A 16,298-nucleotide genomic window follows, 5' to 3' on the forward strand; every position below is an offset into this window, starting at 1 on the left:
ATCAATCTACACAGAATACCCATAATGACAAAGCAAAAACAGGTTTTTAGAAATATTTGCTAATTTACTACAAATAAAAAATGGAAATATTACACTTACATAAGTATTCAGACCTTTTACTGTTGAAGCACCTTTAGCAGCGATTACAGCCTCAAGTCTTCTTGGGTATGTATGACACTACAAGCTTGGCACACCTGTCCCAAAGCCACTCCTGGCTCGTGTTGGCTGTGAGCTTAGGGTCGTTGTCCTGTTGAAGGTGAAACTTCACCCCAGTCTGAGGCCCTGAGCGCTCTGGAGAAGGTTTTCATTAAGAATCTCTGTACTTTGCTTCGTTCATCTTTTCCTTGATCCCGACTACTCTCCTAGTCCCTGCCGCTGAAAAACATCCCCACAGCATAATGCTGACACCACCATGCTTCATGGTCAGAGTCTTTAGGCACCTTTTGGCAAACAAAAGCGGGCTTTCATGTGCCTTTTACTGAAGAGTGGCTTCCGTCTGGCGTACTCTACCATAAAGGCTTTATTTGGCGGAGTGCTGCAGAGATTGTTGTCCTTCTGGAAGGTTCTCCCATCTCCACAGAGGAACGCTAGAGCTCTGCCAGAGTGACTATCGGGTTCTTGGTCACCTCTCTCAACAAGGTCCTTCTCCCTCGATTGCTCAGTTTGGCCGGGTGGCCAGCTTCAGGAAGAGTCTTTGTAGTTCTAAACTTCTTCTATTTAAGAATGATGGATGCCACTGTGTTCTTAGGGACCTTCAATGCTGCAGAAATGTTTTGGTACCCTTCCCCAGATCTGTGCCTTGACACAATCCTGACTCTGAGTTCTACGGACAATTCCTTCGACCTCATGGCTTGGTTTTTGCGCTAACATGCACTGTCAACTGTGAGACCTTATATAGACAGGTGTGTGCCTTTCCAAATCATGTCAAATCAATTGAAACAACCACAGGTGGACTCCAAGTTGTAGAAACATCTCAAGGATGATCAATGGAAACAGGATGCACCTGAGCTCAATTCCGAGTCTCATTGCAAAGGGTCTGAATACTTATGTAAATAAGGTATTTAATTTTGTATTTTTTTTTGCATACAATTGCAAAAAATAATTGAAACCTGTTTTCACTTTGTCATTATGGTTTATTGTGTGTAGATTAACAAGGATTTTAATTTTAATTTATTCCATTTTAGAGTAAGTCTGTAACGTAACAAAATGTGGAAAAACTCAAGGGGTCTAAATAGTTTCGGAAGGTACTGTATGTTCAGCAGTAGTAGCATATCTGAAAAGTATAAAGAAATCTGTCGATGTCGGGAACATAGCGCTGGCATATCTCCATCTGTATTTCAGTCGCTCTAGGGCTATGCGTAAGCATGTCTCCCTTAACCCTTATCCCCCGTGAAAATCTAACTAACATAAAAAATACCCATCAAAATCTGTCTGTTTAAGCTAGAGATATGTTATTTTTTGCATGGGCCTGCGTCTCAATAAACCGCATCCACCGATATCGACCTTCCGCATCTGCGGTGAAAGGTGGCAGAGCAACTGTAGAGCGGTGTTTGTCAGACCTTGAGACATCTACGAAAATCGGTCTTCTCACAAAATCGCATGTAGCGTCCAAACAGTTTGGACTATTGAAAGTTTGGATTGAAAAACGAGACTCTCAAACACAAGCCTCACAAGACTCGTCTGAAGGTCCCCAGTACCAGTTTAAAGTAATTATGGAAGTGTATATGGAGATAGTTTAGAGCCTAAAATATGGGATATTTCTCTTAGATATAAGGCAGACACTTCAGAACAAACTTCCTTTAGATTTTAGGGGGGACTATCTGTTGTATTCAATGTGTTTATGTTAGCTAATAGCAGTAATGCCAATGCCAGTAGACCTTAGTGGGTCTTAAAATTCTAAATTAAATAGCAAAATAATCCTTGGTATGACCATCTTAAAACAATTCCATGTTCGCGTAGACCCCCCTCCCCCGGCTTAGACACTAGAGGGTTAATATATATATATATATATATATATATATTTATTTATTTATTTATAAAAAAAATAATAATAATATGAATACCATATAGTGGACACTTATAATGCATGCAAAGCCCTGATGCATTTAGTGGTCAGATCTCTGACAGCTGAACAATTATTGTTTTAGGAAAAAAAAACATGATATGGTACATAATATGGTACACATCGAAACAAATATTTTTTAAAGACAATTAACTGTGGATATTTTGGCCAATATCGTTTTTTTTTATTGATGGCGCTGGCAGCACCCAGTTGGAGGTTTCTTTCTCACACTTTTTCTACTCTCAGAGCCGAACAAGCACGGGTCTGTTTTCTGTGGTCCTTTTCGGAACATGTCGGACTGTCCTCGGGTCCATTTGGAACAGCTCTCCATTCAACTTTATTTATTTATTTATGGGTATGGTGGGAAAGCTACGTATCCATTTTGGAACTTTTTGGACCCATGAAGACCTCTAGTTCATATGCCCCACCTAGACCCCCAGAGGCAGTCACAATGTAAAACGTTTTAAAGATTTATCAACAGGTCAATGCCCTGGTACAAAACCAGTCCTTAATGACCCACATACAGCACACTGTGTGCCTTTGACCTGACAAAGCTGTGCTGAGAAGTTATTGTTATGTGTGTGTGTCACCTTTGGCCCCACAGAGCAGTGCTGCGATGCTGTTCTGGTAGGTGTGTGTTTGTCTCAGCTCCACCAGCGGCAGGAAGAAACTCTCCAGGGTGTTGTTGAGAGACTGCAGTAGAGCAAAGCGTAGACGCAAGCTCTCCACAGGCACATCTACACACACACGCACATCAGAGAGAAGGGAAATGTGAACACAGCAACACACATACCCATCCACACACCCACCCACTAACCATGTACATGTAAACACACACACTCACAATCTTGTTTACTGACATTCGATACCATACAAACATGTAAACTGATGAGTAGTGAGTATCTGTCAGTGAGTAGGTCACATACTGAGGAGACAGGCCACGCGTGGATCAGCGATGTCACTGGGGTCCAGGTAGGCCTCGTGGGGGTGCAGCCTGGCAGGTGTGATGGCCAGATGACCACACAGCCTGTTGATGTACTGAACCAATGCTACGTCCATCTCCAGACTCCACCTCCTACAGGCCTTCTGGGCGTGACGCGTGTCTATACAGGTACACCTGAAAACAGAAGAGAAGGGGAACAGCCACTAGATATGAAAAGACCCTCTTCATACATATGTCTTAATCTTACCCCAGCTGACTTTCTCTGATTACGCACTGTACAGTGTAGTAGTGTGATGCAGATAAATATTTTCTTAGAGTACATCATGTGATGTGTTGACGTAACAGTCACAGTGTGTTCCATGCTCTGAATGTGTACAACCTGCTCCAGTCATGTGTGTTCCGTTCCCCACTCAGCTAGGAATGTGACCTACCATCCCCAGGCTGCCTGCAGGGGCTTGGGAGGGGGGGGGGGGGGGGTGATCTACCATAGGCTGACTGCAGGGCCTAGAAGGGGGTGTGTCACCAAGCTCACCTTTCAAAGTGGAGGTCGTAACCGCAGGCCAGAATGGCCCTCCAAACGCTACGGATGTCCTGCTTGGCCCGGTCCACAGCAAACTTATGGAATCCCTCCAGAGTCAGGTACTTCTCCTCTGGGACTATGTCAGAGATAAGAAATATATAAATACATGAATTTGCACATCTATATTATAAACTTGAGGGAAATCTTAACATACCTTAAGGGAACATTTTGACATTCGCCATATGGTTAGTGAGAAAGTCCATATTGCAAATGTACGGTCCCTTACCAGACGTCCGAAAACGTTTGTAAAATTCGTGGACGGCGTCGGGCCGTGCGGCAGGGCCGGATCTACCGGGAAGTCATCAAAAGAACTCTGACATACGGTTTCCGTTTTATAAAATAATACAATTTTGGTCATTTTTCCGCTGTCCCGATAAATCCCACAAGAGGGCGAATGGAATCATATTGCAAATGTACAAAACATCACGAATCACGACGTGGCCTTATCTCCAAAACGGAAAAGACTTCAAAGACGAAACTTGGTAAGCGTAGGTTTGGCATAATGGGCAGTTGGCCCCAAGTTATGGCCATATACAAAATGAAAATAGAGCAATAATTTTTCCGCTTCACGTTAAAGTAAAGGAACCTACGGTGTCAATAAAAAAAGAACCAGACATTTATCTATCGTCGTTTAAGAGAAATCGTACAATGTCAAATTGGTGATGTTCAAAAATACTTTTTTTTTTTTTTTTTTTTAAACAGTCACAGATCCAGTTGCAGGGTGTTCATATGAATCTTTTTAAAGTGTGCTGCGGAGCTCTGCGAGATTTCTGTGATTTTCTGAAATAACACACTCACTAAACCCTCCGTAAATAACTCCGTTCTTAACGTAGACTTAAAACTCAGGATTCTGTAAAGGCATACCCCAATCAGGATATGAGTTTATTTATAGCTTCCTGTGCCAACCAGAAGTGCCTTAAATGGTGTCATAGAGGCTGTTTTGAAGGGTTACAATGGTCAGACCTTTGCAAAGATTCATATGTCTGATTAGGCAACCCCCATGAACTGTAAATCAGTCATGACTCCCATAAAATTTCAAAGAAAATCACACACACACACACACACAGCTTGGCAGGAGGGACCCATTGGGGTGCGTAGAGACAGACAGTGCCTGCAATAGTTACCTTTGTTCGAGCTAAAAAAGAACCGTTAGACCTAGAGTTCTGAAACTTTAGAAACCTGTTCTAGACCTCAGGTCAATAGTGCGTGGTGAGTTAGGTGGCTCTAGAAGGTTCTCGGACCGAGAAACAGCCTCGTACATTTGTAATGACTTCAATTCATTTTGACCATTACGAAAATGACGACATTTAGAAAAGTCTCAGAGACGCAAGACTAGGTGCATTGAAACCGGCTCGGCCCATAGAGACGGACCCCAATGTTTCTGTCCGATAGCTAATTTAAGGACCCCGTAGCAAGGCATGGAAAAAAAGTAGATTTTCAGCACCAATTAGGGTCTTGCTCGGGCACCGAATGACCTATCGAGCCGAAAAATCGGGATTTGGGGTCGCCTCACATAGGCCTACACATAATGTCCGAACTGGACCCGCAGCTAGAATGTAACTATGTGTTTTACGTTTTTATTATGTTTTAAACTGAAGGCGCTGTGAATTATGGGCCTGCTCTGAAATATGTGATAGTTGGCTTCTAAATGAGTTGGAAAAAGTGGGTTTGGTGTCAATTGGTATCAGTTTGGTGTCAGAATGACATCTAATTGACTGATGGACGGTGACTTGCTGGTGACTCTTGTCCATTTGCAATATGTTTAAACAGTGAGGTACCATCACCAAAGTGACATTCTGAAATCAACCCTAACGAGCGATGGAGAGGAACCAGAATCACTGCCCGGCCATCCCGAGTTCATCGGGCCAGTCAATTTTGCATTCTTGCAGGATTTTTGAGCATGCCAAATTCGTGATGGTAAATGCCCATTGAAACATATTGCAAATGCACGTGCATTTGCAATATGATTCTATCGTGAAAAAAACATCACCAAATGGACATGATGAAATCAACACAACGAGTGATGGAAAGGAACAACTATCACTGCCCGGCCATCCTGTGTTCATCAGGCCAGTCAATTTTGCATTTCTGCAGGATTTTTGAGCACGTCAAATTTCTTATGGCATTTGGCCAAAGAAAAAGTGACTTTTGACTTCCTATGAAATCATATTGCAAATGGACAAAACATATGCCTTATGCACAAGTAAAACATTTTTTTTTAAATGATGATAATAAAATATGACTAAAGTATGTTGATACAGTTCTTATACGTGTGTAATTGACACAAAATTCGAAAGAATTTTGAAAAACGGTCCAGAAAGCACTTTTCAGGGTGTGTGAAGTTTTTTCTAAAATTTTGCTATTTTTGACTTTTGACTTCCTATGAAATCATATTGCAAATGGACAAAACATATGTCTTATGCACAAGTAAAAAAAAATATAAAAAAATTATGATAATAAAATTGGACAAAAGTATATTCATGCAGTTCTTACACATGTGTAATTGACAACAAAAAAAATTGAAAGTATTTAGAAAAACGGTCCAGAAAGCACTTTTTTAAGGGGATGATAAGCTTTTGATTTTTTGTTTTCACTTTTTCAAAATTTTGCTTTTGGATGTTGAGACTTGTGTTGCATTTGCAATATGAAAAACCACGGTGGAGCGCGCTCGCCACCTGTTGGATTTTTAAAGTGTTACACCTGGCATTTGCCATATGGCATTTGCAATCAACTTTGAACGAAACGACGCCGAATTGAGTGGTATTGGACACCGTGTATATGGTTTGTCCAGTGCCAATGACTTCCCATTCATTTTTGTCCATTTCAGGGGGGTGTTCCCTTACTTGTTGAGGATAGGGGGCAGTATTTTCACTTTAGATGAATTGCGTGCCCATAGTGAACTGCATCCTACTCTGTCCTAGATTGCTAATATATGCATATTAGTATTACTATTGGATAGAAAACACTCTGAAGTTTCTAAAACTGTTTGAATTATGTATGCGAGTATAACAGAACTCATAGGGCAGGCAATCTTCCAAACAAGAAGTGAAATTCTGAATGTGGGTCAAATGACGTCATCGCCCCTTCCTTTCCAAACAAGATAAGGATCTGGTAGCACTTCCTACGCCTTCCACTAGATGTCCTCATTCAGTAGAACGTGGAATGGAGCTTCTGGTGTGAACTTTGACCGAATGGGAGGGGAAATAGTCACGGTCTTGGCAGAATGCAATTTCCCTGTGGCGCATTTCTCTGTGGGTGCCACCGTCTTTCCATTTGGCTGCAGATGAAAACGTATGATCCGGTTGGAGCGTTATTGGGTATATGAAAATAACATCCTGAAGATTGATTCTCTACTTAGTTTGACCAGTTTATTCGACCTGGAATATATATTTTTGAAGTTTTCGTGCGAGTTGTCCTGGACCAGTGTCAGCTTTTGGGCACGTGAGCTGAAAGTGCTAGCAAATGCCGCTAATTGGACACTAGTATTGGACATTATGGAACAAAACAACAATTTATTGTGGAACTAGGACTCCTTGCACTGTATTCTGATGAAAGATCAGCAAAGGTAAGGGATCTGACACAGCGGTTGCATTAAGAACCAGTGTGTGTATCTTAAATTATATGTAGAACATGTATCTTTAGTCAAAGTTTATGATGAGTATTTCTGTTATCTGGCGTAGCTTTCTATAATTCCTCCGGATATTTTGGAGGCATTTCTGAACATGGCGTCAATGTAAACCGAGATTTGTGGATATAAATATGCATATTATTATTATAGATTTTCAAAAGGTTAGTGATTCATTTTATCTCTAATCCTGCTTTTGTGACTATCTTTGGCTGGAAAAAAATGGCTGTGTTTTTCCTTTGATTTGGTGGTTTTTCACTGTAAAACATTTTAAAAATCAGACATGATGGGTAGATGAACAAGATGTTTATCTTTCATTTGCTGTATTGGACCTGTTAATGTGTGAAAGTTAAATATTTCTAAAGAATATTTTTGAATTCCCTGCGCCACCTTTTCAGCTGAATGGGGGGGTGGAGTTCCCCTCGGGGATCGCCTTGCCATAACAGGTTTTAATCAACTCAAGTGAGAGATACATGTAGGTAACATGAGAGGGAACAGAGCGTCAGTACCTTCAGGCTTCTTGGCAGGAGATTTCTCTGTGTCCTTCTCATCAGGCCTGGATTTCTCAGGGGACTTGGGCTTCAGTACACTCTTCTCACTCAGTGCAGTCCTGATAGAGACATGGAAAGAAGTCAGGGACAGAGGCCAATGGAAAATGTCTGTCTAAATGAGTACTGACAAATGTCATGGATGACATGGCAGCATACTGAATGAATCTTGATATGATGATTATGCATAATAAGCCAACTTTAATCACTCTCCATTTTCCTTCTGTAAGTGGATGAAGAAACCACAGGGTATAGTCTTTATTGCAATTCTGTGTTTCTAAATATGAGAAGTTAATTTGAAAAACTCGCTATTTAAGTAACACATTTGAGCGTGGGAAGCGTTGAGAAAAGCATTTTAGGGGGAGTATAATTATTGAAACCCATTACTTTCTGCAATTACAAAGCCTCTAATTTAAAAGTGTGGGTGGAAACTATTTAGGAAAATGGCTTTCAGGGTGGCATTGTGTGTGTGGCGAGGGCTAAAATTCACCTGACGCTGTTGAGCACAGACTTCTCCTTGCTGGGTGGTTTGGTGATGGGTCTCTTGGTGCTCACCACCTTGACGGCGTGCTGTTCCTTACCCACCTTGCTGTATTTGTTCTTGTTGGGCTTGGTGGTGCCATATTTACGCAGAATCTGTGGAACATATAGCAATGCTCAGACAAACATGGCTGCAGATGCATATAGATGTGAGTATGTGCGTAATCATGTGGATGAGGCAGGGTCAATTAAGCATATAATATCTATATTTCAAGTTTGTGTGTTCAAGCACTCTCATGGGTGGTGTACCAACCTGCGTCAGTTGGTCCTCCAGCACCTTCTTAGGTGGCCGTATGTGAGTGAAGAAGACATGGAGGAGGTTTCCAGGGGTCTGGGAGTTGATCTGCTCCTTGCTCAGGTAGATGTCTGACACTTTGACAGGCTTGGCTGGCGTGAGGCTCAGCATCTGCTCTGAGTGGACACAACTCTTATAGATGTCCGTCAGTAGGTCTCGCGCACTTGGCACCAACTTGTCCCCTGGTAACACAGGAGGAGAAAAGATGATGACCCCTTTATCGGTATTGGTAGAGTACAGGTGGTTAAACATAGGTAGAGAGTATACTACTAACAACCTCTGAGAGACTTGTCCAGGAAGTAGTCCTCGAGGGCGGAGCTACCCTGTGTGTCAAACAGGCTTTGGTTGACACTGGAGGCTGTGAGGATCTCCTCATTAGTCAGCTCCATCAGCTCCTCCTCACCCTCCAGGGTGGATAAGCCAATTAAATCACTGCTGTTGAAGAGGCTAGCACGGATCTTCTCCACTTTGGCCCGGGCGCGAACCTACATTTAGCATATGCACAACAGAAGGACATGCAAGTCTGTCTCCATCAAAGCTCAAAAAAAGAAACTATAAACAATATATTGCATTTTCAGTGTAAAATGCACTTGCGACCCACCTCTATGACGGCATAGCCCTTAATGGGCCGGGCCAAGATGGCGTTGTTGTCCAGAGAGGTGACTGTGTACATGGAGCCCCCGTCTGAAACAGAGGCTGTTTCTGCACTGTCCAAAGGCTCCCCCAGGCTGCCCAGACTGCCCAGGCTCCCTGTGCTGCACAGGGAGATATCTAGGCTCTCCTGGCTGGACACCGTGTGGGGATCAAGTGGACCCTGCTGTGGGAAGGGGACAGCCGATGCTGCAGCCGCTGGGGTGAGAGGTGGGGCAGCCAGCAGCTCCTGGTCCACAGAGAGTTCACTGGCAGTGCGGGAAACGCCCCCCTGCAAGGAGCTGCAGATGGAGGTCTGGCTTGTGGAGGCCGAGGCTGAGACACTCATGGCTGGAGTCACGCTGCTGGAGCTGTCTGGGCTCTCGTTGCTCGGGAAGGGACGCTCAGGCCCGGGGGCTGCTTTGCCATCCAGAGGGGTGGACACCCCAGCTCCTGCCTTGGACTTTTTGGGCTCGTCCTCCTGCAGGGGGATAAAGATTTCATCCTTGAAGAGCCCCCCGTGGGCGTTGCAGGCCCTGCGGATGGCGCTGCGCACCACAGCCTCCTCCAGGTGGGTGGGGATGCCAGAGAGAACCAGCAGACGGCTGTGAGAGGTAGGTCCCACCAGGGCCTGGCAGGCGTCAGTCACAGCATCATTGGTCACACTCAGCCCCTGGGGGTCCTTGTTGGCCAGGTGACGCAGGATCATGAGCAGGGTGAGGCCACGGTGGAACCACAGCATGTCCTCAGGTTTACTACCGGCCATGTTGAGCAGGGCGCTGTCGCTCTCTGACAGGCGAGCCCCTCCAGCAGAACCCCTCTTCCCTGAGGCCGCCGCCACTGCTGCTGCACGCTCTCGCTTCATCTTCACCTTCTTACGCTTGGAGAGCAGGCTGGGGCTCTGGGGGGTCTGGCCTGGGGAGGAGGAGGAGGATGAGGAGGAGTCGCTGAGGTTAGGGGCACTGGTGGATGACAGAGCTCCCACTCCTGAGCACCCCACATTGAGGGGGAGGGTGACCTCAGCTACAGCCAGGCACACCTCCATCAGGGCGTGGAAGTAGGTGGAGAACCTGCTCTGCTCGGCCCCCAAGGCCAGGACACCACCACCAGAGGAGCACCCTGCTCCGGCCCCTGCAGCCACCCAGCCCTGGGTCTCCCGGTCGTACAGCTTGCGGAGCTCCGTCTGTAGGGCCATGAGCACGGCCAGGCAGGGGTTGAGCAGCAGGGCGATGGAGCTGGACAGGCCTGCAGGGCTCTTACGCTGCTCCAGGTGGTGAATCTTACGGAAGTGCTCAGCCAGCAGGTGGAAGGAGAGTTCCTTGATGCAGGGTGCCAGATCTGTGGTCCACAGCAGCCCACCTAGAACACCACAGACAGGGAGAGGGGTAAATTAAACTATTTGAAAATGGAGACCAACTTGTTGTCAAGCACAAAACAGGATGCAAAATTAGTCACAACAAGGGTTATGGAAATAATGAGGGTTATGGAAATAAATGTGCAGACATGTTGGACACCTAAAGCCATGGATGCAGACATTTCAAAATAAGAGATTTTCTGGAAGTGTAGCACTTACCCAGCAGCTCCACTACCTGCAGCAGCACAGAGGAGGGCACAGTGTCTAACTCCTCCTCAGAGCACTCACTGCTCTCCCCTAGCTTCCATGTCAGCAGCTGCTCAGCAAACGCCATGGCCAGGGGGAACTCCAGTGGCAGGGAGTGCAGCACCAGCACCGCACCAGGAGGGGGCGACACCCCTGAGAGACAGAGAGAGACGGTAAAACAACCTATTAGAAATACATGGTAATCATGTGAAACAGAAAGAAACCATAAGAACCAGGGCTGTGACGATTATGGAATTTTGGGTCGTGATTAATTGTCATGGAAATGGCCACTGTTATTGTCATCATTTTGTTGCTTGTAATACATCTTTGAAAATGAGCTACGACACACCTAATGAATACAACACAGCTTTGGTGACACCCCAGTTTAAAAAACAAATAGTCTTGACCTTTTGCAACCTTTGGAAATCAAGCTTCTCCTCCCGGCCATGCCGTTCTGCTTGTAAAATTATGACCCAATTTTACCCACTTCATGTAAAAATGTAAAACTGCTATTGGGTAAACAATATCTACTTGAATAAGGAGTTGAATCCTCCTTCGCCTAAAATTGATGTATTAAGATGATTATGTTCCCGGTTATTGTCCATAATTGTCGGTTACACGGTTACGCGATAATTGTGCCAGCCCTAATTAGAACATAGACAAGCTGAAAGAAGCTAATACTGTAAGCCAGGACTAAGGGAGATCAAGCGCTTACCCAGTTTGATGTGCACTTTGTCGGTGGGGATGATGACAGTGGGGTATTGGTTGGTGGTGGGAGGGGGGGTGAGGCCTGTGTTGGAGGGCGAGGCATCCAGAGGGTAGCACACCGCCTCCATTAAATTGAGCTGGCCGTTCCTGCGCACCTTGTGACCCAGGCCATAAACCATGACCCGCGCCCATGGGGCTTTGTACAGGGAGGAGCTAGTGTAGGGGGGGGGGGGTAGAGAGGCAGAAAATTGGTTACTGTAAGGCATCTAGGGGCATCAAGGTTAATGGGTTTAACTTAGAACAAAGGTAATTGTGTTAAATTAGCTCACTCTTTACGACAGCCTAGTTGGGTCTCTTTGCAGGAAACGATCACGAAGGCAGCACCCGGGAAGTTGACATCCATGCTGACCTTTGATTCTGATACTGGGAAGTCCTCTGAGATGAACTGCTCTGGTGCATTCTACACAACGGAACAAGGGAAACCAAGATTAACTACGTTAAAAGCTAAATATCTTTGTCCCTGGGGAAACATACATTGAGCCACAGAATCGGGAGCTAACCTGTAGGAAGCAGCAGATCTGCTTGGTGAGCTCCAGCAGGCTCTCCTCCCCCTGGTGCAGGGCGCGGGTGATGGCCACGGTGAGCCACTCCCTGATGGGCTGTGCGTTGCCCTGGTAGAACAGGTCTGTGGGAGAGCAGCTCTGGCCCTGCAGGTTGTGGAGTAGAGACTGGGCCAGCAGGATGGAGCTGGAGCTGATGGTGCCATCTGCAGGACAAAGAGAAACAACATAGCACACAGATCATGGAAAGAGCTCCTCCAAATCACAACATACACTTAAAAATATATTTCAGTGTAGACCTTCTTATTCCATTCATTGCTCTAACTTTATTCTATTTAAACCATTATTTTCTGTGGATTATCATCTCATCTGGAGAAAGCCCACTTACCAGGCAGAGGCGGAGCCAGAAGTTGATTGGACAGCAGCTGCAGGTGTTCCAGCGTGATGTCTCGAACAGCTGGGATATGGAAGAGGCGGGTGAAGGTGTGGGGGCTCTTGGGGGCAAAGATGTTAAGTAGAGCCATGCGACAGTAGAGCCTAGCCAGGGCACTCTCACAGCGCAGAAGCTCCCTGAAACACAGCACGCCACGGAGGATGATTTATAGTTCTTAGCCGTGTTATTTCAGGATGTGTGTAGGAGTGTAAGTGTTAGCGTGTTACCTGTGGATCTGGATGTTACTGCTGTCTAGATTGACAAGGCCATTGGCAGCAGTACGGCGGGATCCAACAGGGGGGCGCTCCAGCATCTCAATGGGATACCAGTACCTCACCAGCACCCCCTCACTGCGCAGGTACGTCTCTACTTGCACCAGCTCATTCACCTGGACATACACACAGTAGAGTGAGAGAGATCATTGACACACTGTCAAAAGAGACAAAGCTCAACTTCTCATCGCTTTGTTTCTATGAACTGTGAAGTTCGGGTGTTCTACACTCACAGAGTCCACGTCCAGAACCACTCCGTGCAGGCCGAAGGTTTTCAACATGCCTCGGATGGCAAACTTGGGCAGGGCTGTTCCACCTGTGGTGCTGTTGGTGTTGTTGCTGTCTGGAGAGCGGATGACCACGGTCAAGCCTGAGAAGAGGACACATATGTCAGGCAAAGCCGGGTAACACTAGAGCATATCAGTGTACATAATGATAATGTTTATACATCTATATTGCTAAAAATAAAATTGTGCTCTTTGTGGACCCGAGTGACGCAGCAGTCTAAGGCACTGCATCTCAGTGCTTGAGGTGTCACTACAGACACCCTGGTTCGATTCCAGGCTGTATCACAACCGGACGTGATAGGGAGTCCCTTAGGGCAGCGCACAATTTGCCCAGCGTAGTCCGGGTTTGGCCGGTGTAGGCCGTCATTGTAAATAAGAATTTGTCTTAACTGACTAGCCTAGTTAAATAAAGGTTGAATAAAGAAACATATTTAAACCAGCTATCGGGAAGATTCCTGTGTTTACTAATGTATTTAAAGTAAGGGTCAAAGATGATGTTACATAAAGGCAGGGGTTTTTCTGCCATTGAAATCCTTGGGCGGGCCGCCTACGTCATCTAAGAACAAACCATGCAAACAGTTTTATTTATTTCAGTGTAAACTTAAACAAGATATAAATTATGTAGAAAAGATAAATGGACCTATATATATTATTTTATAATAAAATATTTGAGAACTAAGAATCACTAAAATAAAAGCTAGACAAATCAGAGAAAATGTAAAATTCCCAAAACAAGGAATTTAGCAGTATTGACTTTGTTATTAAATTTGAGCAATAAAAGAAAAACACTGCATTAGCCATGTCAAAATGCATAGAATTGCAGCTTTAAAACTGCCACATTTTCTCTACGCTCAATGGAAAAATGTGTAAAACTGCAGGAAAATTGTCTTAAAAATGAAAATAATTCACCTCCAAGATGAGGGCCTCTAAAATGTTCTCTAAAATTCACCCGCCCGTACCGCGCCCCCTGCCACGCCCGCCACCTAAGTCCCTTTTTGATCCAAAAGAAAAACTGAAATGATTCAATAACTAAGGCCTCTAGCATTGCGTTGGGTGCAAGTGCAGGGGACCTTTGCGGACTTTGTCGATGGTGAACTTGTTGGCCTCCTCCTTGATGTCCTCGATGGTGGGGAGGTAGAGGTCCCGGGGGATGCCCCCGTTCTCTTCATACAGGAACTCCACTGTCTGCCGGGCTATGTCAACCATGCCTGCAAAACATTTACAAAAAAAACACCACAAAAAAACATCAAAAAACACCTTTCACTTTGTTTTAAAAAGGTCAAACAGTGGAGTCAATAGGGACTTGCTCTTTAAAACAGGGTTTCCCACCTATTTCACCACCTAGTTTTCAGTGCGTGTCCCAAACATTTCCCACGTTTTGTTGTTTTACAGCCTGAATTTATTGTGATACTGGCCGACACAAGTTGAACAAATGAATACAACATGAAAAAGCTGAAATCTCTTGAGTCACGAAGTATTCAACCCCTCTGTTATGGCACGCTTAAATAAGTTCAGTAGTAAAAATGTGCTTAACAAGTTACATAATAAGTTGCATGGACTCACCATGTGTGCAATAAGTGTTTAACATGATTTATGATTTACTACCTCCTCTCTGTATCCCACACATACAAATAATTGTAAGGTCCCTCAGTCGAGCAGGGAATTTCAAACACAGATTCAACAACAAAAGACCAGGGAGGTTTTCTAATGTCTCGAAAAGGGCGGCACCTAGTTTTTTATATATATTTTTTCCTTTATTTAACCAGGCAAGTCAGTTAAGAGCAAATTCTTATTTTCAATGACGGCCCAATAACTGCCTGTTCAGGGGCAGAATGACAGATTTGTACCTTATCAGCTCGGGGATATGAACTTGCAACCTTTCGGTTACTAGTCCAACGCTACCCTGCTGCCCCGATTGGTAGAAGAGGTAAAAATAAGCAGACATTGAATGTCCCTTTGAGCATGGTGAAGTTATTACACTATGGATGGTGCATCAATACACCCAGTCACTACAAAGATACAGAAGTCCTTCTTAACTCAGTTGACGGAGAGGAAGGAAACCGAGCAGGGATTTCACCATGAGGCCACATGACTGGGCAAGGACTAGGGAGTTTTTTTTTTTTATAAAAAGAAACAGAATAGAGCTGACCACAGGCAAAACCCTAGAGGAAATCAAATTCACCTTTCAGCAGGGCAATAACCTAAAAGCAAGGCCAAATATACATTGGAGTTGCTTACCAAGACTAGATTGAATGTTCCTGAGTGACCTAGTTACAGCTTTGATTAAAATTGTCTTGAAAATCCATGGCAAGACTTGAAAATGGCTGTCTAGCAACCAACTTGACAGAAATTGAATAATAAAAAATAAATGGTACAATCTTGTGTAGAAAGCTCTTAGAGACAAATCCAGAAAGACTGCCAAAGGTAATTCTAACATGTATCGACTCAGGGGTGTGAATACTTACGAAAATGAGATATTTATGTATTTCATTTTCAATAAATCTACAAAGATGTAAAAAAATATATATGTTTTCACTTTGTCATTATGGGGTATTGTGTGTAGATGGGTGAGGGAATAAAAATATTATTATCACCCAGCTGCAGTGCTCCCTTGATCTGGTCCAGACCAGACTTCCTCTCTGCCTCGTTGCGAAAGCGTCGGCGGATGGTGGGGAACACCTTTGTCTCCCAGGCCTTCACCAGCAGGGCATAGTGGTCCTCCTGGGAGGGGGTGGACAGCAGTACATTCATGCCCACTGAAAAATCTGAATACCAAAAAAAAAAGCAAATATGGTATTTGACTTTCAACTCACCCTTGGGACATCGTCATCATCTTCGTCATCACTCTCGTCATCAGCAATAGGCGGGGGGTGTGCGTCAGGCCCTGAGGTGACCAGGTTCTCGTAACTCAGTTCCACCTTGTAGTGGCATGATGAGTCACTGTTGTACTCTGTCCCGACAGGGGAGGACAAACAACAAAGCCAGTTCTTACAAACACTACCAACTGGGACGCACACATACACACAGACCAGACAGTGAGGAGGGTGAGGGTTAGCTGTAGTGGGGTTTACCAAACAGCAAACATAACAGAGGACTGAAATAACACCAGGTTAAGTAAAACAATATATTTTAGGTTAAGTGACCGGATGAGACCAGAACATCAAGCGCACCAAACCAGGTCAAAGGTTTAAACTAAGACACATTTGTTTGGTGCA

The 16,298-nt window shown here is 44.6% G+C and overlaps 1 protein-coding gene across 7 annotated transcripts in view; it reads right to left on the reverse strand.

Annotated features, from left to right (window-relative positions):
* The window catches only part of LOC139410929 (probable E3 ubiquitin-protein ligase HECTD4), a 66,829-nt gene that overhangs the window by 9,181 nt on the left and 41,350 nt on the right, over positions 1–16,298 (reverse strand). For 4 of the 7 annotated variants that reach the window (XM_071156599.1, XM_071156597.1, XM_071156598.1 and 1 more), the window contains exons 50-67: positions 15,897–16,087; positions 15,678–15,804; positions 14,154–14,291; positions 13,030–13,166; positions 12,752–12,912; positions 12,480–12,661; positions 12,092–12,297; positions 11,861–11,991; positions 11,539–11,744; positions 10,797–10,976; positions 9,195–10,582; positions 8,871–9,078; positions 8,552–8,775; positions 8,249–8,394; positions 7,720–7,820; positions 3,538–3,661; positions 2,989–3,179; positions 2,653–2,799 (exon numbers count right to left, since the gene is read on the reverse strand). In XM_071156599.1, the coding sequence (XP_071012700.1) occupies positions 2,653–2,799; positions 2,989–3,179; positions 3,538–3,661; positions 7,720–7,820; positions 8,249–8,394; positions 8,552–8,775; positions 8,871–9,078; positions 9,195–10,582; positions 10,797–10,976; positions 11,539–11,744; positions 11,861–11,991; positions 12,092–12,297; positions 12,480–12,661; positions 12,752–12,912; positions 13,030–13,166; positions 14,154–14,291; positions 15,678–15,804; positions 15,897–16,087 (4,188 nt within the window). The remainder of the gene's footprint in view (positions 1–2,652; positions 2,800–2,988; positions 3,180–3,537; positions 3,662–7,719; positions 7,821–8,248; positions 8,395–8,551; positions 8,776–8,870; positions 9,079–9,194; positions 10,583–10,796; positions 10,977–11,538; positions 11,745–11,860; positions 11,992–12,091; positions 12,298–12,479; positions 12,662–12,751; positions 12,913–13,029; positions 13,167–14,153; positions 14,292–15,677; positions 15,805–15,896; positions 16,088–16,298) is intronic. The other 3 variants (XM_071156602.1, XM_071156601.1, XM_071156600.1) reach the window with 1 other exon arrangement.

This window comes from Oncorhynchus clarkii, chromosome 6, assembly GCF_045791955.1.
Source record: "Oncorhynchus clarkii lewisi isolate Uvic-CL-2024 chromosome 6, UVic_Ocla_1.0, whole genome shotgun sequence".
Taxonomy (NCBI): Eukaryota; Metazoa; Chordata; class Actinopteri; order Salmoniformes; family Salmonidae; genus Oncorhynchus; species Oncorhynchus clarkii.